Source organism: Cherax quadricarinatus, chromosome 2 (assembly GCF_038502225.1).
Source record: "Cherax quadricarinatus isolate ZL_2023a chromosome 2, ASM3850222v1, whole genome shotgun sequence".
Lineage (NCBI taxonomy): Eukaryota > Metazoa > Arthropoda > Malacostraca > Decapoda > Parastacidae > Cherax > Cherax quadricarinatus.
The window spans coordinates 73880886-73907273 of NC_091293.1; the positions used below are offsets into that span (position 1 = coordinate 73880886).

Genomic DNA, 26388 nt, shown 5'->3' on the forward strand with positions numbered 1-26388 from the left:
ACTTGAGTGCTCGGGGTGAGAAGTACAGTGCTTGCACTCTGAAGGAGAGTGGTGATGCAGCAGTCTGAAGATTCATTCGAACAGCGATATCTAAATCATTCTGACAAGACAGCTACTGAAAGAATGATGATAAATGTTTATCTTTTAGTGCCATCCAACCCTGGTAGGAAAGGGAGAGTGTTTAAAAAAAATAGAAATAATAACTCTACTCTTTTTCCCTCATACGAGAATTTAATTCCTCCTCCGTGAGCATGTACCAGCATTCTTCCTTAAGTGGCCACACAAGCTGCTCATAAAGTGGCCACACAAGCTGCTCATAAAGTGGCCACACAAGCTGCTCATAAAGTGGCCACACAAGTTGCTCATAAAGTGGCCACACAAGCTGCTCATAAAGTGGCCACACAAGCTGCTCATAAAGTGGCCACACAAGCTGCTCATAAAGTGGCCACACAAGCTGCTCATAAAGTGGCCACACAAGCTGCTCATAAAGTGGCCACACAAGTTGCTCATAAAGTGGCCACACAAGCTGCTCATAAAGTGGCCACACAAGCTGCTCATAAAGTGTTGCTCAAAGTGGTAAGCTGCTCATAAAGTGGCCACACAAGTTGCTCATAAAGTGGCCACACAAGCTGTTCATAAAGTGGCCACACACGTTGCTCATAAAGTGGCCAAATAAGCTGCTCATAAAGTGGCCACACAAGCCGCTCATAAAGTGGCCACACACGTTGCTCATAAAGTGGCCACAAAAGCTGCTCATAAAGTGGCCACACAAGCCGCTCATAAAGTGGCCACACAAGCTGCTCATAAAGTGGCCACACAAGCTGCTCATAGTGGCCACACAAGTTGCTCATAAAGTGGCCACACAAGCTGCTCATAAAGTGGCCACACAAGCTGCTCATAAAGTGGCCACACAAGCTGCTCATAAAGTGGCCACACAAGCTGCTCATAAAGTGGCCAAATAAGCTGCTCATAAAGTGGCCACACAAGCTGCTCATAAAGTGGCCAAATAAGCTGCTCATAAAGTGGTCACACAAGCTGCTCATAAAGTGGCCACACAAGCTGCTCATAAAGTAGCCACACAAGCTGCTCAAAAAGTGGCCACACAAGCTGCTCATAAAGTGGCCACACAAGCTGCTCATAAAGTGGCCACACAAGTTGCTCATAAAGTGGCCACACAAGCTGCTCATAAAGTGGCCACACAAGTTGCTCATAAAGTGGCCACAAAAGCTGCTCATAAAGTGGCCACACAAGCCGCTCATAAAGTGGCCACACAAGCTGCTCATAAAGTGGCCACACAAGCTGCTCATAAAGTGGCCACACAAGCTGCTCATAAAGTGGCCACACAAGTTGCTCATAAAGTGGCCACAAAAGCTGCTCATAAAGTGGCCACACAAGCTGCTCATAAAGTGGCCACGCAAGCCGCTCATAAAGTGGCCAAATAAGCTGCTCATAAAGTGGCCACACAGCTGCTCATAAAGTGGCCACACAAGCTGCTCATAAAGTGGCCAAATAAGCTGCTCATAAAGTGGCCACACAAGCTGCTCATAAAGTGCCCAAATAAGCTGTTCATAAAGTGGCCAAATAAGCTGCTCATAAAGTGGCCACACAAGTCGCTCATAAAGTGGCCACACAAGCTGCTCATAAAGTGGCCAAATAAGCTGCTCATAAAGTGGCCACACAAGCTGCTCATAAAGTGGCCACACAAGCTGCTCATAAAGCGGCCAAATAAGCTGCTCATAAAGTGGCCACACAAGCTGCTCATAAAGTGGCCAAATAAGCTGTTCATAAAGTGGCCAAATAAGCTGCTCATAAAGTGCCACACAAGTCGCTCATAAAGTGGCCACACAAGCTGCTCATAAAGTGGCCAAATAAGCTGCTCATAAAGTGGCCACACAAGCTGCTCAGAAAGTGGCCACACAAGATGCTCATAAAGTGGCCACACAAGCTGCTCATAAAGTGGCCACACAAGCCGCTCATAAAGTGGCCACACAAGCTGCTCATAAAGTGGCCACACAAGCTGCTCATAAAGTGGCCACACAAGCCGCTCATAAAGTGGCCACACAAGCTGCTCATAAAGTGGCCACACAAGCTGCTCATAAAGTGGCAACACAAGCTGCTCATAAAGTGGCCAAATAAGCAGCTCATAAAGTGGCCACACAAGCCGCTCATAAAGTGGCCACACAAGCTGCTCATAAATTGGCCACACAAGCTGCTCATAAAGTGGCCAAATAAGCTGCTCATAAAGTGGCCACACAAGCTGCTCATAAAGTGGCCAAATAAGCTGCTTATAAAGTGGCCAAATAAGCTGCTCATAAAGTGGCCACACAAGCTGCTCATAAAGTGGCCAAATAAGCTGCTCATAAAGTGGCCACACAAGCTGCTCATAAAGTGGCCAAATAAGCTGCTCATAAAGTGGCCACACAAGTTGCTCATAAAGTGGCCAAATAAGCTGCTGATAAAGTGGCCAAATAAGCTGCTCATAAAGTGGCCACACAAGCTGCTCATAAAGTGGCCAAATAAGCTGTTCATAAAGTGGCCAAATAAGCTGCTCATAAAGTGGCCACACAAGTCGCTCATAAAGTGGCCACACAAGCTGCTCATAAAGTGGCCAAATAAGCTGCTCATAAAGTGGCCACACAAGCCGCTCATAAAGTGACCACACAAGCTGCTCATAAAGTGGCCACACAAGCTGCTCATAAAGTGGCCAAATAAGCTGCTCATAAAGTGGCCACACAAGCTGCTCATAAAGTGGCCAAATAAGCTGCTCATAAAGTGGCCAAATAAGCTGCTCATAAAGTGGCCACACAAGTTGCTCATAAAGTGGCCAAATAAGCTGCTGATAAAGTGGCCAAATAAGCTGCTCATAAAGTGGCCACACAAGCTGCTCATAAAGTGGCCAAATAAGCTGTTCATAAAGTGGCCAAATAAGCTGCTCATAAAGTGGCCACACAAGTCGCTCATAAAGTGGCCACACAAGCTGCTCATAAAGTGGCCACACACGCTGCTCATAAGGTGGCCACACAAGCCGCTCATAAAGTGGCCACACAAGCTGCTCATAAAGTGGCCACACACGCTGCTCATAAAGTGGCCACACAAGTCGCTCATAAATTGGCCACACAAGCTGCTCATAAAGTGGCCACACAAGCTGCTCATAAAGTGGCCACACAAGCTGCTCATAAAGTGGCCACACAAGCCGCTCATAAAGTGGCCACACAAGCTGCTCATAAAGTGGCCAAATAAGCTGCTCATAAAGAGGCCACACAAGCTGCTCATAAAGTGGCCAAATAAGCTGCTCATAAAGTGGCCATACAAGCTGCTCATAAAGTGGCCACACAAGCTGCTCATAAAGTGGCCACACAAGCTGCTCATAAAGTGGCCAAATAAGCTGCTCATAAAGTGGCCATACAAGCTGCTCATAAAGTGGCCAAATAAGCTGGTCATAAAGTGGCCAAATAAGCTGTTCATAAAGTGGCCAAATAAGCTGCTGATAAAGTGGCCACACAAGCTGCTGATAAAGTGGCCACATAACCTGCTCATAAAGTGGCCACATAACCTGCTCATAAAGTGGCCACATAACCTGCTCATAAAGTGGCCACATAACCTGCTCATAAAGTGGCCACATAACCTGCTCATAAAGTGGCCACATAACCTGCTCATAAAGTGGCCACATAACCTGCTCATAAAGTGGCCACATAACCTGCTCATAAAGTGGCCACATAACCTGCTCATAAAGTGGCCTCGTAAGCTACTACTTGTGGTGAGAATAATTTGAAGTCCTACGAGCGTGACAGAAATGTGTAATACTTATTCGCATTTCGTCATCACTACTGAGATAAAGTTTTCGAGACGCTGTGGAGGGAGGAACGATGTTCTGAGGTCGCTCCCACATGGCCCTTGAAATCACACCCACATGGTCCTCTGATTTCACCACCAAATGGTCCTCTGAGGTCACTAGCACATGGACCTCTGAGGTCACCACCACATGGTTCTTTGAGGTCATCACCACATGGTCTTCTGAGGTCACCATCACATGGTCTTCTGAGGTCACCACCACATGGTCCTCTGAGGTCACCACCACCTGGTCTTCTGAGGTCACCACCACATGGTCCTCTGAGGTAACCACCACCTGGTCTTCTGAGGTCACCACCACATAGTCTTCTGAGGTCACCACCACATGAACCTCTGAGGTCACCAGCACATAGTTCTCTAAGGTGGAGAAAATTGGATCATAGGTAACAAATGGTGTAATACACACAGCTGCATAGAGAGACCTAACAGAGATGCTTCACCCTGGGAGAGGCTCCTTCTTCAGTGAGTACAAAGGGATACACATCAAGCAGACATATTCAGTGAGGTCATTGTGTGAGGTGAAGTGCAGAATGGAAGCACCGCAAGAGGCCTGCCAAGGTCTTCCGATGATCTCTTTGTGTAAGATGAGCTGCGCTACAGGTTTGTTTACCTGAAGTTTACCTGGATATGGTTTCGGGGGTCAACGCCCCCGCTGCCCGGTCTGAGACCAGGCTTCGTGGTGGACCAGAGTCTGAACAACCAGGCTGTTATTGCTGGCCGCACGTAAACCTATGTACGAAGCACAGTCCGGCTGATCCAGTATTAACTTTAGGTGCCTGTCAAGCGCCTTCTTGAAGACAGCCGGGGGTCTATTTGTAATTCCCCTTATCTATACTGGGAGGCAGTTGAATAGTCTTGGGTCCCTGACACTTACTGTGTTGTTTCTCAGTGTACTCGTAGCACCACTGCTTTTCATTGAGGAAATGTTGCATCTCCTGCCGAGTCTTTTGCCTTCGTAGGGAGTGATTTATGTGTACAAGTTTGGTACTAATCCCTCTAGGATTTTCCAAGTGTATAATATCATGTATCTTTCTCGCCTGTGTTCGCCTGCTGCAGTGTTCCTTCTTTCTTATGTTCTTAAATCAAGGGATTTCAACCGTCCCCAGTAATTTAGGTACTTTATCATACTTATTATGTCTTGAAATTTCTCTGTACATACTCCAGGTCAGCAATTTCGCCTGCCTGCCTTGAAGGGGGCAGTTAGTATACAGCAGTATTCCATCCTAGAGAGAACAAACAATTTAAAAAGAATCATCATGGGCTTTGCGACCCTAGTTTTGAAGGTTCTCATTATCCATCCTATCATTGTTCTAGCAGATGAGGTAGATACATTGTTGTGGTCATCCTCTGACATTATCACTCCCAGATCTTTCACATTAGATTTACATTCTACTGCGTGGTTAGAATTTGTTTTATACTCTAATAAAGAATTAATTCCCACAAGGTTTCCATATCTGAGTAGCTGAAAATTCTCTTCATTGAACTTCATATTGTTCTGAGTGGCCCATTTAAAGGTTTGGTTGATGTCCGCTTGGAGTCTTGCAGTGCCTTCGATGGAGTTCACTGTCATTGCAATTCGAGTGTCATCCGCAAAGAAAGACACGGAGCAATGGCTTACATCTCTGTCTATGTCAGATATGAGGATAAGGAACAGGATGGGAGCGAGTACTGTGCCTTGTGGTACAGAGTTTTTCATTGTAACTGCCCCAGACTTTACTCCGTTTACTATTACATTTTGTGTTCTATTTGTTAGTAAGTTATAGATCTATCTACCAACTTTTCCTGTTATTCCTTTATCACGTATTTTGTGTGCTATTACACTATGATCACACTCGTCGAAGGCTTTTGCAAAGTCTGTGTATACTACATCTGCATTTTGTTTATCCTCTACAGCACCCAGGACCTTGTCATAGTTGTCCAGTAGCTGCGACAGACAGGAGCGACCTGCTCTAAACCCGTGTTGCCCTGGGTTTTGTAATTGATGGGTATCTAGGTGGTTGGCTATCTTACTTCTTAGAACCCTTTCAAAGATTTTTATGATATGGGATGATAGCGCTATCAGTCTGTAGTTCTTTGCAATTCCTTTACTGCCACCTTTGAAGAGTGGGGCTATGTCTGTTGTTTTTAGTGTGCGTGGGATGACTCCTGTCTCCAGGCTCCCTCTCGATAGAATGCTGAACGCACGTGACAAGGGCTTCTTGCAGTTCCTGACGAACACGGAGTTCGAGTCCGGGCCTGGGGCAGAGTGCATGGGCATTTCATTAATTGCCTTTTCGAAGTCTTGTGGTGTTGGGATAATATCAGAGATTTTTGAAGTGACCAAATTTTGAGTCTCAGTCTCAGTGGGGGTGACCACTGGCTGGAGTGGACTGTGTCTCGTCGATTCCATATGCCGCCAAAGTGATCCATTGGATTTAGCATTAATAATTTAAGGGACGGGGGAGATGAAGACTGTGCCTGTGCTCCACACTGCTGCAAACATTCCCTTACATTTATTGCTGTTAAAGTGCTTGCAACGGAGTTTCATTTATTAAGTCTCATGTAGTTTTATCTCTTTGTACGAAACAGTGGAATTAAACTTCGTGGCCAAGAAGTTCAGCATATATGTGGAAAAAGTGTTTTTTCTTGCAGTTGTGTATGTGTATGTGTGTGTGTGTGTGTGTGTATGTGTGTGTGTGTGTGTGTGTGTGTGTGTGTGTGTGTGTGTGTGTGTGTGTGTGTGTGTGTGTGTGTGAGTGTGTGCGCGTGTTACACCCTTTTGTTCATTTTAAGTAGACTGTTTCTTCTTGTTATTATCACAATGGTATACTTTTACATGTTATTTTTGCTATTTCACTTAATATTATATTCAGGAGTAATTCCATTAGTAGCTAAAATGGATTTACTCGACTTTATAATATTATCTGGTCGTATTACTTAGCTTTGTATTTAGGTAGGTCGTTTAATTAGTGTCAACTGCTGGTGACCTGGCCAAGCACCAGTAGGTGTTTTGAGCTGCTCAACCCCTGCTCCGACCGAGACAAAGTGGGCTGGTAAAGCCTCACAGAGTTCAGTTCATACCTTCCTCCGGACCAGGAAGGGTCGAGGGAAGTATCCACCTCTAAACCACCATTCGCCTCCCTAGAAAATCCCAGGAATTTTCGGGAACTTACTGCTAAGACTTATCTCGGTTGGAGAAGGCGGTTGAGAAGCTCTTAGAGAAAGTGAAGCCAAGTGAGCAAGCCTCTGTAGTGTATAAGGACTTATTGTAAAGTGAACCCTACCATAAGAAATCTATTAATGTGTTCGAGTTTTTAGGCAACGCCTGTGCATGTGCATATACTAATATTTCGTGACTCACTCAGAGCCATTTGTAAATACTTGACCTAGTACTGTGTTGTTTTAATGAGGAATGGTAAAAGTATTCTACTCATAGTGCAAAATATGAGAAGGTGAATTTAAGTGATTATTATGATTATTAATAAATTAAATAGAAACTAAGAAAAATTCCTTTTCCTCTGAAGTGAGTACCTAGACGTACTAAGTTTATTTTGTTACGAAAAGCACTATAACCCAGGGACCAACTGACTATGTTCGTAACAGCGCGCGCCTGAACATGCTCTCTCACAACAGGTACCCAGCAACAGTAACAACGGGAGTGATCTTACCTGGCCACCAACTCGCCCTTCTAAGAGTCTGGGTATATCAGTATGGGACCAGTTGCTGACAGACCAGGGCTCCACCGTCTTCAAGCTCTCGTTCAGCTTCAGCTTTTCCAGCTGGTTGTGTATAAAGCTTCGTATGTTCCACGGTAAGTCATTGTGCCTACGGAGGAAAGATATACACCTTTATTATTATTAAAAATATTATTATACTGTATTTACAATTATTAATATTATTACTACAACTACTACTACCACTGCTGCTGCTACTACTACTACTATTTTTTTTAACACGCTGACAGTCTCCCACCGAGACAGGGTGACCCGAAAAAGTAACATTTTTCACCTTCATTCACACTGTCACTGTCTTGCCAGAGGCACGCTGATACGACAATTTGGAAGTCACTCATAACAGCAGATATCCCAAACTTCTGGTTTAGAGCGCAGGCACTGTACTCCACCTCTTCAGGACTCAAGTCTGGTTTCCCTGAATCGCTTCATAGAATATTACCCGTCTCACACTCTAACAGCTCCTCAGTTCCCAAAAATCATTTGTCTCCACTCCTGTCTAACACGCTCACACATGCCTGCTCTATGTCCAAGCCCTTTACACACAAAGGCTTTACACCCTCCTTCCATCTTTCCCTAAGATGACCCTACCCCTTCTTCCCCCCACTACAGATTTATACATCATTCAAGTCATCCTATTTTGCTCCATCCTCTGCCAATGACAGAGGATAATATTTAAGCCACACATTGTCTTTAGACACGACATCTCTATTGCGTCCAGCCTCCTTATTGCTGCAACATTCACAGCACATGCTTTACACCCATGTAAGAATGTTGGTATCACTATATTCTCATGCTTTCTCTTCTTCGCTTCCATGGATAACGTTTTTTGCCTCCACAGATACCTCGACGCACCACTCACCTTTTTCCCTTCATCAATCCTATGGTTTACGTGGTCTTTCATATACCCAACCGCCGACAAGTACACTCCCAAATATCTAAACACATTCACTTCTTCCACACTCCCTCCAATCTGACATCAAATTTTTCCTTACTAAACTCTTTTGATAGTCTTATCACCTTACTCTTATCTACGTTATTGCAATTATAATTATTATTATTATTATTATTATAAGAATTAATAAACCAGTAAGAGTCATACACCGTCTAAAAATGTATGGTAATATTTTTGATTCAAGAAAGGGAAGCTAGCTCCAGTTCCATTAATCAAGAGCTCTTCTCCAGAGTCAGTGCTTCACTTGCTCCCACTTGATGATGACGTTTTTCACATGGTTGTAGAGGTAGGTCTTTCGACTCACAATTAAAGAACCCAGGTTCGATTCCCTGTCGAGTTGAAACGATGGGCATGTTTCTTTACATCTGCTGCCCCTGTTCACCTAGCAGTAGGTAGGTACCTGGATCTGCCCTTGTTCACGTAGCAGTAGGTAGGTACCTGGGTCTACCCTGTTCACCTAGCAGTAGGTAGGTACCTGGGTCTTAGCCGACTGTCGCTTCTTGGGGAAGAGGTTCAAACAATTTCCAATAGAAATAAGTCGCTCTGGTTACCTTTTATGGTTTTCCTAGGTTAATAACCTTACAAAAATAATATTTATCTTCATTATCTTCTTCTAAAAGAGGTGAAGGAATATCATTTAATTATTAACAATGATGGATGAGTTATGGACTCAGGAAGCAAGAGTTCCCTGATAACCCCATCAGTGTTTTCTCGAAAAAGAAGAGAGACATCAACCATTTTATGAATCCTCTCAAAGTTCAGGGACCAGGAGATTATTGTAGAAATACTCTAAGAAAGTCTGTAAATTCAAAGAAAAGATAGCGCCAGTGTTTTATTCTCCAGGACAACACGATAATGTTTCCTGACGCGGGACTTAGTCAAATAATGATCAGGTAACTGGCCAAGCATCTGCTGTCATGCAGGTAATTGGTTTTCATCCCTTTATCAGAGCAGCTTCCTAAGATGAGGTACTCTTGTTACCCTGTTATTTGATTGGTTTTACTGGGTTTAAAGCCTGTCGACCAAACAAGAGCATTAAGACCTGCGTATCACCTATACACCACCTTACCTGGAAAGTTTAATCCCTAAGATAGGGATTCAAGAAAATTCTCAGCTTATGTACACACTGAGAGATACACACTATTCGGTGTGCATACACCGATGAATATACACTTCTCGGTATACGTACACCGAGAGATATACACCTCTGGGTGTATATCCGATGTACATATACAGAGAGACGCACACTTCTCGATATACACACACTGAGAGGTACACACCTCACAGAGTACATAGACTGAGAAATACGCACACCTCTAAGATGTATACTGTATACCCGTCGCCTCTCGGTAATACCTCTCGGTCCCTTGCAGTTACTTAAATTTCAAGAAGGCCATCACGTACATTTCCTGAGAGAGAGACTAAAGCATACGTAAGGGCCACTTAGGACTGTACTAAACGTAACGAGTGGAACATTTTCTCTCAATTTAATATCCAGTTTAATAACAGTGGCTGCACGTTATTCCATAATTTTCGGAGTTTTTTTTTTTCTTTCTGGCCAAATTTGCCGTCATATCGCCCGCCTGGATGAATAATTTGCAAAATTATGGTAAAGACAAGTCATAAGAAGTAATTATCTTAAATTGGACTCGTGTATCAAGCCTGGCGCTGGAGACATTTCCAGCCTCTCTGCCCACTCTCTTGCCTCCCTGCCTGCCCCTCTCAACCTTCTTGCCCTTGCTATGCACCTTCTCTTTGCCCTCGCACGCTTTCTGCATGCACTACTCAGTACAAACATTGTATCATGATGAAATAAAATTATTATTATTATTATGATTATTATTATTATTATTTCTATTCTTAGCGTCTCTTCTTAAGTCCCTCTCACATTTCCTTTCCCCCTTTCTTGCTCATTTTATATATTTTCTACCTTCTCTTCCCCTTTCACGTCTTCACTACTTTTTCTTGCTACTGTCAGTCCTGTTTTATCTTTCCTTGTCATTTTCACACTTCTTGTCCCTCTGACACATTTTCTCTTGCTTTATTTTCCATTTATTTTCCATTTTCTCATTTACATGCCTCTTCGTCTGCTCATTTACATGCCTCTTCTCGTGCTCTATATTTCCATATCCTTATTCTTTGTCATTCTGTGACCCTTCTTTCTATGTGTCTTATTTGCCTCTTCTCTTACCCCTTTCAATGCCACTTCTCATGCCTCACTTCCATTTCCTTCTTGAATCCTTTTTCTACACCCATTTTCATGCTCACCTTCCAGTCTTTCTTGCCTTTTCTCCTGCCCATTTTCATGCCCTATTTATTGTCACAAGCGCTACTTTTTTCCACGCCATTCCTTTGCTCCTCTTTTGGGGGCCCCTCACTTGCCTCTGTTTTTGTGTCTACTTTTGCCTCCGTTATTGGCCCTCTTCTTAATTTATTTACTACACGTACAAGGTATACAGGCCTAGCTGACATCAATGTCATACTACTATATAGAAAGCCGCTTGTTAAGCTGAGCATTTCGGGCAAATTAGGTCACTTTTGTCACAGGATGCGACCCACACCAGTCGACTAACACCCAGGTGCCCATTTTATACTGATGGGTGAACATGGACGGAAGGTGTCTTACGGAAACATATCCCTAATATTTTTCAGCCGTACCGGAGGAGATTCGAACTCCGAACTCAGTGTGTGAGCTGAGTGCGCTAGCGATGGAGCTACGAGACACCATGCTGTTGGCTTTGCTGATGACTCTGTTCTTGCCTCTGCTTCTTTCCTTAGGATGAAGAAACAACTAGTTGAGATCTCACGTCAATAATGTAAAGTGTGGAAAAAAAATACTGATAACCTATATGATCATGTTAACTACATGTAAATTACAGAACGGGGGGAGTTTGAAGTGAGTTCTAAAACTCACAGGCCATGGGTTCAAGTCCCACCCGTTCCCTGATTTGTTTGCAGTCGTGTTATTATGATTTCGTGAATTATGTTAACTATTTGTAATTGCTGATAGAAGGGAAGATGGGAAAATCGACTTTGTTAAAAATGGCCATCGTTGTTCAGGTATTTGTGCCCTAAACTGAAGACTCACAGGTAAGACCCACAAGGGGTGAGGGGGAAGTGAGGACGGACGAAGAATAACTCTGGAGAGGAATGTCTTGAGTTGTAGGAAAAGAAAGCAAGGGCTAAACCCAGCTGCATAACATTGTAATGTTGAAGCATTCTCAGACGATATGAGGAGAGAACGTTGATGAAGATGGAGTCTCCGCCTCGTGGATGCCATGAGATGCGCAAGGTACTGGAGGTGGTATTGCTGAGCGCTTTAGCAAAATTTTACAAGGTAGCAAATAGAAGCATTTTGCTGTGATATCTTCCTTAGTACAACGTTCCATTTGTGGGTTTTATCAAGCACGTTGTACCAACAAAGACTTCACTGCGTCGTCTGTTTACCACATGTCAGCGTTATGCTTTTATTATATTTGGAAAATTATTCAGGTTGAGCCCAGTGATGATGTCATTCCTGATCACCTGGATGTGGTGTTCTTCAGGCTTTGCACAAATCCTAGTAGCTCCATACTGGCGTGTGCAACATGCACGCTTAAACATGTTGTTGGTGACCTCAACAATCCTCTTCTATAGAGAGAATATGATGAGTTCACAACAGTGTTTATATTACATTACTAATACATAGCTTCGGCTAGTCTCAGCTCGGGGGCAGTGAACATGCAATGATCACCGCTTGCATACTTCAGCTCATCTGATTACAAGGATGGCTTTGCAACACTAGCCATGCCACGAGAAGGAGATATAGGAACATTTCGCGTATCCTGGCTGTGGCTGAAACGAAACTACCTAAAGCTTCTCTTTCAACTGCTGATACTGACTGGAACACATTGCTACAAGATGATGCTAACAAACAAGTAAACTCCATCACCGATCTCATCCTGAACCTCCAGCACATAGTCAGTCTTCATCTTTAATATGTAACAAAGTATAATGTGGCTGTTGCTGTCAACATGACTCACGAAATCGTAATGACACGATTGCAAACAAAACGCGACGGTCTGGAGTTTTGAGACTCTGACCGCGGGTTCAATCCCGGCCGGGGTATGGTTTGGCTGTTGCTTCCTGTCGCTGAATGGAGAAAAATCCAACACGCACTCGGACAAATTTTTAAGGGACGCTGACAAGAAAACGTCACCACGAAGAGTGGTTATGGACTAGCAGAAATCTTGTCCTGATGACTCAGATCCATTTCTAAGTCAACAAGATAGTACTGTCGCTACCAACAATCAAGAAAATATCGATTTAATACCTGCAGACCAATTTGACTACAAAAATACAAGCCCCAGATGCAGTTACCCATCCTAAATGACTAGCATCAAGAACTGTTGTCAAGGAGTACACTACGACAGGAAGAGGCATATTTCTTCCTTCCCTTTTCAGGACAATGTTAGATCAAGGCAACTGGGCAGATACATGATCAGCTAATACTGCTTCTAATTGGTCTCTAGGTTAAGAAGATAGATTTACAAAAGGAAGAGCTAAGCGATGACCTGCAAGTAGAAACCAGAATCACTGGCAAAGTCCTTGAGACACTGATCTCACGTCACTTGTTTGCATGATTTCAGACAATGTAGCTTTGATTTTGAACTGATTTCTCATTAAGCCTCTCTGTTGTGTAGAACTAGTCACTGGATGAATACAAGATCAGCTGTGAAGCTACAATGGCTATTGCAGGTGCCATTGACCGGGTATGGTACCGGGGCGTCCTGGCATAACGAATAAAGACATGCTCCGGATATTTTTGGCTAAACTCTACAGCCTCCTGAGCGATTACTTTCAAGATCTGTCTTTTGGTATATTACTTAACGTATCAGAATCTGCAAAAGACTTAATCAGTCCCAGTGTCAGCGTATCACGTGACAGTGCTTCGTTCACTGTTATTCATTGTCTTCTTCAATGGTTTTCTTCACCCGATCCAAAATCTTATGCCAATGACTGCACACTATTATTCACTTATGCAAGAGAAGAATTACCAATTGCTCTCAGGCATATTAATCACCAGCTTGCAGCTATATCGTTCTAGGTAAAAGATGGCAAGTTACATTTACTTCTGAGAAAATGCAAATAATGATAGTTTCTAGACAGAATGATGTTAATACAGGAATTGCAGTAAGGAAGAATAAAAGTGTTAAGCCCGGGGATGAAGCTGGTATTCTGTGGTAAATCTTGCTACAGTAACTGTTCCACTTACGAGAAAGCAGAGGCTCCAAAACTCTGTACTTGGCATTACATCGCTCTCACATTGAGTATACACCAGTCTGCAGGCTTGCCTACTCCTTGTCTCATCTCCCACTTGTGGACTGAGTAGAGGACTGTTGAAGGTGACTCACCTCTAGCATGAACCCGAACTGAGTGGATCTGTTACTTCAGCAAAATCTTCCACACTAGAGAGAGAGAGAGAGAGAGAGAGAGAGAGAGAGAGAGAGAGCGAGAGCAATCTACAACAAGAACATACTCCTCACCGGCAATATGTGACGAAGCCTACAGATCAGCCTTGGTTTGGCTTTCGTTGTAGAGAGGCTGCTACTGCTAAGTACAAAGCATGGCGAAGGTATAAGAGACATCCTACCACCTATAACAGGAACTTGCACAGAGAAGCCTGTAGGCATATGGGTGACGTTCAAAAGTGGGCCATTGCTAAATGGGAGGCGGACACAAAACGAAAGCTAGCATCAGGTAGGGTAGGCTCCAAAACCTGGTGGTCCCTGGTCAAGGACAGACAAGGTTATCTGCCTGATGAACTCATTCCACCTCTAAATCGACAGGATGGGACCACGTCTACTAGTAGTCAAGAGAAGGCAGACCTCTTTGCTGAACACTTTGCTACCAAAATGCAAGTTCCTGATCCAGCAAGGGACCCTCCTTGGCTAGCTGCAAGAACAGTGTCAAAACTGTCAGTGGTGACAATAAGGCAGGAGGAGGTGCATTTCCTTCTTAAATCGCTTGACCAAGAAAAGGCTGTGGGCCCAGACAAGTTGAGCCCAAGATTGCTGAGAAGACGTGCAGACCAGCTAGCAGCACCTCTAACTCGCATCTTTCAGCACTGCCTAGTACAGTGCAAATGGCCCTCTCTGTGGAAAGAGGCAAATGTAGTCCCTGTTCACAAAAAGAAGAGCAGAGCAGAAATCAGCAACTACAGACCAGTGTCACTCCTGTCAATCACTGGTAAGATCCTTGAGACAATAATCTCAAGACAAATGACAGAGTTTTTTGATATTCACTCACTACTTTGTGATCGTCAATATGGCTTCAGGAAAGGTTACTCTGCTGCTGATCTGTTGTTAAACCTCTTCACTAAGTGGCACCAGTCACTGGATGAATCCAAAGTCAGCTGTGTGGTAGCACTGGACATTGCTGGTGCTTTCGACCGGGTGTGGCACCAGGGCCTCTTAGCAAAACTTCAAGCACTGGGAATTGCAGGCTCAACGCTATGTCTCCTCAGTGATTACCTTCATGGTAGATCTCTAAGTGTAGTTCTCAATGGAAGACATCCTATTGGGGCAAGTGTTCCACAAGGAAGCGTGCTGGGACCATTGTTATGGAATGTCTACTTCAACGACCTTCTTCATCTCATCCCAGAATCACATGCATATGCAGATGACTGTACACTGACATTCACTTATCCGAGAGAAGAAATGCCAGCTGTTCTAAGCTACATCAATCACCAGCTAAGAGTTATATCAGCTTGGGGAAATAAATGGCAAGTAACATTTGCACCTGAGAAAAGGCAAATGATGATCGTCTCTAGGCACCATGATGGTAATGCTGGTGCAGTAGTAAGGATGAATGGGAGGGCGTTGGCACCTGGAGTGCCAACGCCCTCCCATGGTTAGTTTGGAGTCAAATTTCACCTGGGGTGAAATTTGACTCCAAACTAACCATAAAGAACCATGTTGTAAATTTAGTAAACAAGGCAGCCAGGAAGCTTACAGCACTTCCCCGTATCTCGCATCTGCTTGACAGTAGGGGTTGCAAGATTCTGTACGAGGCACAAGTACGCTTACACCTTGAGTATGCACCACTTTCTTGGTTTGCCTGCCCCCCCTCTCATCTGCGACTTCTTGACAGAGTGGAGAACAGAGCAAGACGTCTCATCTCTCGCCAGGACCCATCCTGGATAGATCTGTCATTTCAGCAGAGCCTTCAACACAGGAGGGATGTGGGTGGCCTTACTGCTATGTATAAGGCAAATAAATATTGTCAAAGTACCACACTTGGGTCCACTTCCAGGACAGCGTGAAACAAGCTTTTATGCCACAAGACGGGCAGAAAGCAGCAACTTCACTCTGGCTGTACCCTTCTCCAGAACATCACTCCATCTTAGATCATATATACCCAGGATGACTCGAGTATGGAACACATTCGTACAGCATAATGATGTCATCGAGATAACGTCAGTTGATCAAATGAAAATGCTGGCCCACAGATGGCTCCAACTTCATCCTGTTCCCTACTTGTATGTCTCATAACAATAAAAATGCTTTCAAATGAGCTGATGTAGGTAACAGCTCTTAACTTGTCAATAAAGTTAAGAATCCTTAACTTGTAAATAGCTTGTCAATAAAACTAGGGATCCTTAACCTTGTCAAACCCTGTGTAAAAAAAAAAAAAAAAAAAAAAAAAAAAAAGAGAGAGGGAGAGAGAGAGAGAGAGAGAGAGAACAATGACAATCTGCACGCTTCGTTGGTCTTCCAATATACCATCGTCCTCTCACTGATTTACATGGACACAGGCAGTTGCACACTCAAAACCTCCATTCCCACGTTCTCTCATCCCTCTTACTGCTGCCTCTCTTCCCGATTTTCCTCTTCCTCATCATCATTGTCGTCGTCCGCTTCGTCTTCCTCCTCCTCTTCCTTCCTCTCCTCCATATTCTCATCAAATTCTCTCGCTTCCTTCTTTATTTCCTACTCCCTTTACCACTTTATTTCTTTTCACCTTTCCTTTCCCACAACTCCCTCAGCTATCTTTTCTCCATTCTCTTCATTCTTTCATCTCCTCCTCCTCCTCCTCCTCCTCCTTCTCTGCCTCATCCGTCCTTCACCAGGTGTTTTCTTCGTTGTTTTATTGATGTTATCTGACTTGCAGAAAATTATATTACGCGACTTTGATAATTCGCTAATCTAATACCAGAAGCGAAAGTTTTCATTGTGAGTGTTGGGCGCGACTCCAGCCACCTCGCTCGTTACGGCGCGACTCCAGCCACCTCGCTCGTTACGGCGCGACTCCAGCCACCTCGCTCGTTACGGCGCGACTCCAGCCACCTCGCTCGTTACGGCGCGACTCCAGCCACCTCGCTCGTTACGGCGCGACTCCAGCCACCTCGCTCGTTACGGCGCGACTCCAGCCACCTCGCTCGTTACGGCGCGACTCCAGCCACCTCGCTCGTTACGGCGCGACTCCAGCCACCTCGCTCGTTACGGCGCGACTCCAGCCACCTCGCTCGTTACGGTGCGACTCCAGCCACCTCGCTCGTTAAGGCGCGACTCCAGCCACCTCGCTCGTTACGGCGCGACTCCAGCCACCTCGCTCGTTACGGCGCGACTCCAGCCACCTCGCTCGTTACGGCGCGACTCCAGCCACCTCGCTCGTTACGGCGCGACTCCAGCCACCTCGCTCGTTACGGCGCGACTCCAGCAACCTCGCTCGTTACAGCGCGAATACAGCCACCTCGCTCGTTACAGCGCGACTCCAGCCACCTCGCTCGTTACGGCGCGACTCCAGCCACCTCGCTCGTTACGGCGCGACTCCAGCCACCTCGCTCGTTACGGCGCGACTCCAGCCACCTCGCTCGTTACGGCGCGACTCCAGCAACCTCGCTCGTTACAGCGCGAATACAGCCACCTCGCTCGTTACAGCGCGACTCCAGCCACCTCGCTCGTTACGGCGCGACTCCAGCCACCTCGCTCGTTACAGCGCGACTCCAGCCACCTCGCTCGTTACGGCGCGACTCCAGCCACCTCGCTCGTTACGGCCTCCCTATACACTGTGAATTAGGTTTGCTGTTCGTCTCTCTTGTTTTGCTTGATGATGGGAAGGGCTTTATATCCAAGGAAATGGAGCGACCCTCCTCTTCCTTGGATCGAAACTGATTGCCTCTCACCCCATAGTGCTGTATGACTCATACAGGTTTAGTGTTTCCTTATAAATATGAAGATTATATTTTGCCTTTATGTGCCTCGTCCGCAACAGAAAATGACTAGCAATCTGACACACTACACCATGCTGGAACAATCACAGTTAATCCATAACTTTGAGAGAAAATTTTAAACAATGTTTCGCTCTGTTGTGGGTCATTATCATGTCATATCTAAGCCTCTGTCAACACCCTGAGAAATGTTTTTTTTTTTATTTGTTCTCATGTTTCATAGTTTGTATCGTCAACTACTAAATATATTTAATTTCCTTACCTAAAGGTTAATGATTTGTTGCAGTATTATCATTAATATGTCTAAATGAGGCGATAAACCCTACTAGGAAATGATGGAGTGTTATGCAGGGTTCTGCATGACATTGTAATGTACATATAGTGGAGAAGTGTGCCATAATAGTATGAATGTTATAATTGTAAATAATAATTTTATAATTCATAATGTGCATTTGGGGGCACTGTAAAGTACTCTAACTGTAATTATAAAGAAATCCGGCTAGGTAGTTATTTTCCAACTGTGTTTGGGTACGCGGGGTAAGCGTGGCTTGCGGGAGTCACGGGGGATCAGCATGGTGTGGAGGCTGGCGTCGGAGATGCTGTGTGTTTAAGCTAAGTTTGTAGTTGTGTACTCCTTTTGTTTAACCAACTCAAGCCATAGGCTCTTCTATGGCTTACCTGTATGCCCACCTAGGCTCTGACATGGTCAGGGTGCTGTGCGATGAGTGAGGAAATAAGAAATGGGGTTTGTAGTAGAGTAGTGACGGCCTGGCGCTGACTAGGCCTAGTGGTTATGGTGGCTGGACCTCCAGCCAGCTGTTTCTTGTGCACCCTCATTTGGGCATTTAGGATTAAGGTGTTTCTAGAGTGTGTATATAATGTTATGTTGAATAAATAGATATATTTTCCTAACTGGAATTTTTGCCTAACACTCTGTTAACCAACCCATTGAAGTAACACATACTGGTTTAGCGCTTTCTGTTTTGGGATAGCCCTGGGTGGCCTGTTCATGCTTGAGATGTGTGTAACTTATACCTTTGCCCTTAGACAAAGCTCAAGCCCCCAGCTATCCCACATTTCTGCATAACATGGAGGATCGATCCTTCATCCTCAAAACGTGAGACAGACTTGCCACCTCATGAACGCTTAGTTGTCAAATGATTTTTTTTTTTTGTGAAATGATCGTCAAACTGATATTCTAGCAGAGTCTGTGGTACACAGCCTCACCACGGTCGTAAACCGAACATTCGCTTCTATTCATCAGTCTAGGAAAATCATAAAACATAAAGTGTAAACTTCACAGATACTTGATATATAAAACATATAATATATATATATATATATATATATATATATATATATATATATATATATATATATATATATATATATATATATATATATATATATATATGTATATATGAGAGTGGGTGAGATGTTATCAACAAATTTTGTTGAAAATAAGAAAAAGTTTTGGAGTGAGATTAACAAGTTAAGGAAGCCTAGAGAACAAATGGATTTGTCAGTTAAAAATAGGAGAGGAGAGTTATTAAATGGAGAGTTAGAGGTATTGGGAAGATGGAGGGAATATTTTGAGGAATTGTTAAATGTTGATGAAGATAGGGAAGCTGTGATTTCGTGTATAGGGCAAGGAGGAATAACATCTTGTAGGAGTGAGGAAGAGCCAGTTGTAAGTGTGGGGAAAGTTCGTGAGGCAGGAGGTAAAATGAAAGGGGGTAAAGCAGCTGGGATTGATGGGATAAAGATAGAAATGTTAAAAGCAGGTGGGGATGTAGCTTTGGAGTGGTTGGTGCTATTATTTAATAAATGTATGGAAGAGGGTAAGGTACCTGGGGATTGGCAGAGAGCATGCATAGTTCCATTGTATAAAGGCAAAGGGGGCAAAAGAGAGTGCAAAAGTTATAGGGGGATAAGTCTGTTGAGTATACCTGGTAAAGTGTATGGTAGAGTTATTATTGAAAGAATTAAGAGTAAGACGGAGAATAGGATAGCAGATGAACAAGGAGGCTTTAGGAAAGGTAGGGGGTGTGTGGACCAGGTGTTTACAGTGAAACATATAAGTGAACAGTATTTAGATAAGGCTAAAGAGGATTTTGTGGCATTTATGGATTTGGAAAAGGCATATGACAGGGTGGATAGGGGGGCAATGTGGCAGATGTTGCAGGTGTATGCAACACACACACACACACACACACATGAAACACATCAGAGGGTGTTCAGCAGGGTGACCCACTCGCTCCACTTCTCTTATGCTTGGCAGTAAGAGAACTAACTTCCAGCCTATGCAGTAAGCTCAATATCTGGTACCTGGATGACGGCACTCTGACAGGTACTGAAGAGTCCCTGGTGGGGGACCTACAACTGGTGAAAACACAGGGAGAAGACTTGGGACTCATCCTCAATCCCTCCAAGTGTGAAATCATCACAGCGAACCAGGAAATAATCAATGCTGTGCGAAGAATCCTCCCAGAAGTCTCTACTACCACTCCGTCCAACAGTACCCTCTTGGGAGCACCGCTGGGTCACCAGGCCATCGACACTGTCCTCAGGGACAAATTGAATGACCTGATGAGAATGGATTAGAGAATAAGCAATCTTGATGCCCATGATGCTCTGCATCTCCTCACAAAGTGGCTTACTATGCCAAGACTCACTTACTTCCTGAGGTGTGCACCCTCTTTTGACAACCCAGCACTCGATGAATATGACGCACACCTGAGATCAACTTTAAAGAAGGCACTGAACCTGTCACTAGAGGATCAGCAAGGGGATCAGGCAATCCTCCCAGTGCGACTGGGAGGTATAGGGGTACGCAAAGCAACGCATGTTGCTTTACCTGCTTTTCTGTCTTCGTGTGTGGCTTCCAGTGCATTAGCCAAAAAGATAGTTCCCGAACGCTTGAGAGACGTGGTAGGAGCTCAAGACCCCAGGTTTACTGAAGCAGCGATTCGGTGGGACACCCTTACAGACTCCTCCAGTAGACCAGCTCCTCCCAAACAGCACAAACAGTCCCACTGGGACAAACCGATCATGGAAAAAATCGCCAACACAATGCTCTCCACCGCTTCAGGAAAGGACAAAGCTCGTCTCCTGGCAGTGAAGGCACCACACTCGGGAGATTTCCTGTTAGCTGTTCCCAATTCCTCTCTGGGCACCCGTCTCGACCCACAGGCCATTCGGATTGGTGTTGCTCTTCGCCTAGCCACCCTAGTCCTCACCGAACATAGGTATATTTGCGGCAGGGCGACAGCTGATCAATTCGGACTTCATGGTCTCGTGTGTCACACAGCAGAAGGGAAGTATGCCAGACATGAGGAGGTCAATGACATCATAAAGAGAAGCCTCGCCACAGCTCGTTGCCCAGCTCAACGGGAACCCCAAGTACAGAGGTCTGATGGAAGTCAAAAGCGTCCTGATGGAGCCACTATGCTACCCTGGAAGGATGGAAAGCAGATTGCCTGGGACTACACCTGTGCCGCCATATTGGCAGACACCTACTTGCCATACTCCGTAGTGGAAGGGGGTGGAGCTGCCAGCCACAGGGAGATCCAGAAGATCCGAAAATATGAAGACCTTCCCCCTTGCAATAACTTCATTCCAATAGGGTCGGAAACCCTTGGGGCAGGGGGCAAGTGTGTTCTAAAGTTCCTCAAAGAGTTGGGTGAAAAGCTCACCTTAGAAACCAAGGACCACAGGGCGACCAGTTTCCTCTTTCAGAGACTCAGTGTTGCGATCTAGAGAGGAAATGCCTGCAGCATTCTGGGCACACGGCCCACCGCCGGGGAGCTGGACGAAGTATTCGAGATGTAGCTCTGAGTTACCTATGTTGTTTTACTTTCCATTGTATTTTTGTATATGTTTGGCCAATGTATTTTGTCTTTAAATAAAAGATACTTGAAATATAGGGGGTGGTAGGAGAAAATTCTCAAACAGCTTCAGGGAGAGCCTTGAGTTTTCCCTGAAGCAAGTTTATTCTTTTCTCTGAGGATGAGGGTCCCTAGGACAGTTCTGGAGGTGGTACCTCCCTATGTATATATATATATATATATATATATATATATATATATATATATATATATGTAGTAAGAAGCGACTAAAATGCCAGGTGCAATAAGCTAGTAATCCTTTCCTCCTCCTGTATATGTTACTAAAATAAAAAAAAGAAAAACTTCATAAAACTAGGATGCTTAAATGTGCGTGGATGTAGTGCAGATGATAAGAGAGATAAATGAGAATGTTATGAATAAAAAGAGGCTGGATATCCTAGCACTAAGTTAAAGCTGAAGGGGGTAGGTGAACTTCAGTGAGGAGAAATAAATGTGACTAGGTGAGGAAAATTTGAGAGAGTTAGAGATAAGGAAGTGGTAGCTATAATGTTGAAGGATCAGTTATGGCAGGAGAAGAGGGAATATAAATGGATAGATTCAAGAATTATATTGATCAAAATAAGGGTCGGTTACGAAAAGTGGGTTTCAATAAGTGTTTATGCAAACCATACCCCGGCTGGGATTGAATCCGCGGTCAGAGAGTCTCAAAACTCCAGCCCGTCGCTTTAGCCACTAGACCCGCTAGCCACGATAAGATTCGTCCAACTAGGTATATTTCTACACCATAGGAAGGTTAGCACAGGCACCACTGTGACCACAAATGCATTTGTGGTCACAGTGGTGCCTGTGCTAACCTTCCTGTGGTGTAGAAATATACCTAGTTGGACGAATCTTATTGTGGCTAGCGGGTCTAGTGGCTAACGCGACGGGCTAGAGTCTTGAGACTCTCTGACCGCGGGTTCAATCCCGGCCGGGGTATGGCTTTTGCAATCGTGTCATTACGATTTCGTGAGTCAAGTGTTTATGCACTTTGAGAAGAAAGGAGTGTCGAGGAGAGATAGAGATTTGGGGAAATGTTGAGTGTTTATTGAGTTTAGAACCAAGTCTGAGTAATTGTGGTAGGAGCTCTGAGTGCCAAAGTGGGAGAAAAAGTTATAGAGGTCGGGGTAGGTAAGTTTGAGGTGCTAGCGGTAAATAATAATGTTTTTTTTTTTTCTGAATTTTGTTTGGAAAGAGGTTTGGAAATAGGTAATACATATTTTAAGAAAAAATGATAGAGAGAGTAATAATACTAGTTTGTTAGACTATGTATTGGTGGATAAAAGTTTGAGTGGTAAACTAGACGATATGCATGTTTATAAAGGGGCAGCAGATATATTGGATCATTTTTTTAGTTATACCTACAGTGAAAGTAAAATATATATGGATTATAGGGAGAGTGGTATCGGAAAGTAAGAGGTGAAGGTTTATAAACTAAAGGAGGAGGCAGTTAGGACAAAATAAAAGCAACTATTGGTAGAAACATGGACAAGTGAGGGTAAAGGCAATGAGGTCGCAAAGGTATGGGGTAGATTTAAACATGCTGTGTTAGTGTTCAGTAGAAGGTTAACCCACCTGTGATAATTAATCAATGTCCAATACTGCACTAATGATATACAGATACAAACATCACAGAGCTCTTTCCCACAAAAGTATAAAGGTGTGCAATTCCCTAGCACACGACCGAAGTCCATACAAGATAGAGTGCAAGCACTATCTGGACATAGAGATGCTAAGTCAACAAATGACTTCTCAGTAAGTATTAATTATAACCACAATATAACGACGTAAAATATGTGTTTGTGCATATGGCACTTTATTATGAATACTTTTAGGCAACATCTCAGAGCAGGATCCCCTCTAAGTCATTAAGTTAAAGATTACTATAGAGGGTCTCCTTCACTAAACACGCGTCCTCACATGACTTAAAATCCGGAAGACACCTGCTCCCAGGGCTCAGTCTACAATGAATATGGAATTCAGATGACACATCTTTCCTAAGATTAAGTCCCACCATAGATAAAGCCTACTAAACCTTAGTTCAACACGGGAAATAGCCAGAACTCAAGTGTCAGTCGATATGACAGCCAGAACCTAATTCCACAAGTTTGCACACAATACACTGCAGACACTAGATCAAACTCTGAAGGTAAGGCCGCAATGACATATTGTGCATTGAATGTGTTTGCGACTGTGTCTATGTTTATTGTATACACTGACTGGTGTACTTAGCATGGCTTCCTTCGTCAGCGAGTGATGGCTGACTGCCTGAATATCACCAGGGTGAGAACATTCCTGGGCTGCACCTGGAACCTAGCCAATACTAAGAGCCTCCCACTGCATGTCAAGTAACATTGTTCAACTCAGGAGTAGCACTCAACTGGGGAATGTCTACCGGGCCACCCTTATGAGCACCACAATTAGCTAACATAAAATGGGCAAGCCTATCCTTATAATTAATAAAAGTAAACAATGTCTGGCATATAAGCAAAGGAACCTAAACAAAGTCACAGTTTCCACAGCATAACATGGCCAGCAAAAATTTTACACAACTTCTGGTAAAAAAATTTCAATATTCAGATACTGGATAGGTTCTCTACTTTTTTTTCTGAGTCAAAGAAGACGTAAGAATTTATTTTTTTTAGTGTGCAATGTATTTCACATATTTTATCCTCTCGCTTCTGCCAAGAAAAAGATAAAAATTCTCTTCCACTCCTTTCTTCATTATTGATTGTCCTCATTAACTTGTTACAAAAATAAAACATTTGCTTGTTAGAAAAAGAGGAACCATTTGCATCTCTAACGAGAGGCATCATTTTCATGGTTAGAGGCATTATTTGCATGATTCGAGAGAGGTATTAGTTGCATGATTAAGTGAGGCATTATTTGCATGGTTAAGACAGGCATTATTTGCATGGTTAAGAGAGAGGCATTATTTGCATGGTTAAGAGGCATCATTTGCATGATTCGAGAGAGGTATTAATTGCATGATTATGAGAGGCATCATTTGCATGGTTAAGAGAGGCATCATTTGCATGGTTAAGAGAGGCATTATATGCATGGGTAAGAGAGGTATCATTTTCATGGTTGAGAGAGGCACTTTTTGCATGGTTAAGAGAGGCATTATTTGCATGGGTAAGAGAGGCATTATTTGCATGGGTAAGAGAGGCATTATTTGCATGGGTAAGAGAGGCATTATTTGCATGGGTAAGAGAGGCATTATTTGCATGGTTAAGAGAGGCATTATTTGCATGGGTAAGAGAGGCATTATTTGCATGGGTAAGAGAGGTATCATTGGCATGGTTAGAGAGAGCCATTATTTGCGTGATTAAAGACAGGATTCACTAACATGTTGGGAAAGATGAATCACTTGCATGTTAGCAGATAATATTTACCTACATGTCAGAAAAGAGGAATCACTTCCAGTTTAGCAGAGAAGAACTATTCAGATGTTAGACACGAAGATTTGTTTACAACTTAGATGAAGGCAACTCTATCATACAGTTAAGAAGACGGGAACTTTTGCACATAAGAAAAGATAAATCTACACCTTCTGTTTCGTAAATTTTATGCTATTGCATTTTTACCAGTTGAATCACATAGTTATACGCCATGTAATTTTAACAGTGATTTGTGTTATCCATCTTAGTGTCGATTTTTGTCTATGGATTTTTTTTTTTTAATATTTGCTGTTTTATGCATTCTGTAGTTTAATGAATTTTGTTAATTTCGTTAAATTTTGAGAAATAGACAAGCAGTAAACCCGTAAGGGTTTAACGTACTATTAATTAAGCTTATTGTGGATGAATTGCTCCAGTGATTTGTTGAAATTTATTAATGATAAATTCCAGAATAAGTTTTTTCCCCAGTGAAGTAAGTTTTATTATTGTTTATTTATCTGTTGTTGATTGAATGAATTGTTTATTTATTGACTGATTTGTTTATCGATGTATTGGTTTGTTTACCGCTTACTTTCCTTGTGTGTTCTACTAAACATTGGGGAAAAAGTTTACAATAAACTTTCCCCTTTAATGAAGCAACAGTCGAATTTATTTTCTTAGTTTGTTGTTCTCTCTTTAATTGATAAGACACTTGTGCAACATCTCAGTATCTTTATTCTGGAAACGTTTCAGTCCAATGCAGAGAAAGGGGGAAGATATGGAGGAGTTTGAGGTGATCAGTCCCTCAGGCTGGAGCCAATGTGTTTAGTCCAACAATACTGGAAGACTGAAGACTCCAGGCTAATTAATTGATTACCTTAAACTCCTCATCATTTTCCACCTTTCTCTACATTGGACTGAAACGTTTCCAGAATAATGACACCCAAATGTTTTCTAAACCGTTTATTCTCTTCTCTCCTTAACTACCTGATCGATGGAGTTGTTGTTTTGTGATAGTCTTGTTTTAAACAAACCTGAGCGGTAATTCGTGGTTGTTTTCCCCACCGCTGGAGCGTGAGCCGCGATATGTAAATATCGTATTGGCTTCGACGTTCTCCTAACACTCATTCCACATTCGGACTCGGTTTCACGGATCCAAAACGGCTACTGTGAATGGTTTTCCGTTCAGTCCACCGACTTTTCTGCTTCTCTTTTTATATTTTTTGTTTTGTGTGTGTGTGTGTGTGTGTGTGTGTGTGTGTGTGTGTGCTTGGAACGCACACAGGCGTGGTGTTTTTTCTCCTTTAACATTCCGGCGTTTTTCTCTTCAAAATTCCATTGAGGTGTTTGTCTCTGTATTGAAGTGAAATATTTCTAAAGAAATGTCTTTTTTTCC

General features: G+C 43.5%; 1 protein-coding gene across 1 annotated transcript in view; it reads right to left on the minus strand.

Moving 5' to 3' along the window:
• The window catches only part of LOC128695773 (dipeptidase 1), an 839310-nt gene that overhangs the window by 441629 nt on the left and 371293 nt on the right, over positions 1-26388 (minus strand). Inside the window, exon 4 of the mRNA XM_070088924.1 lies at positions 7497-7653. Coding sequence (XP_069945025.1) covers positions 7497-7653 — 157 coding nt within the window. The remainder of the gene's footprint in view (positions 1-7496; positions 7654-26388) is intronic.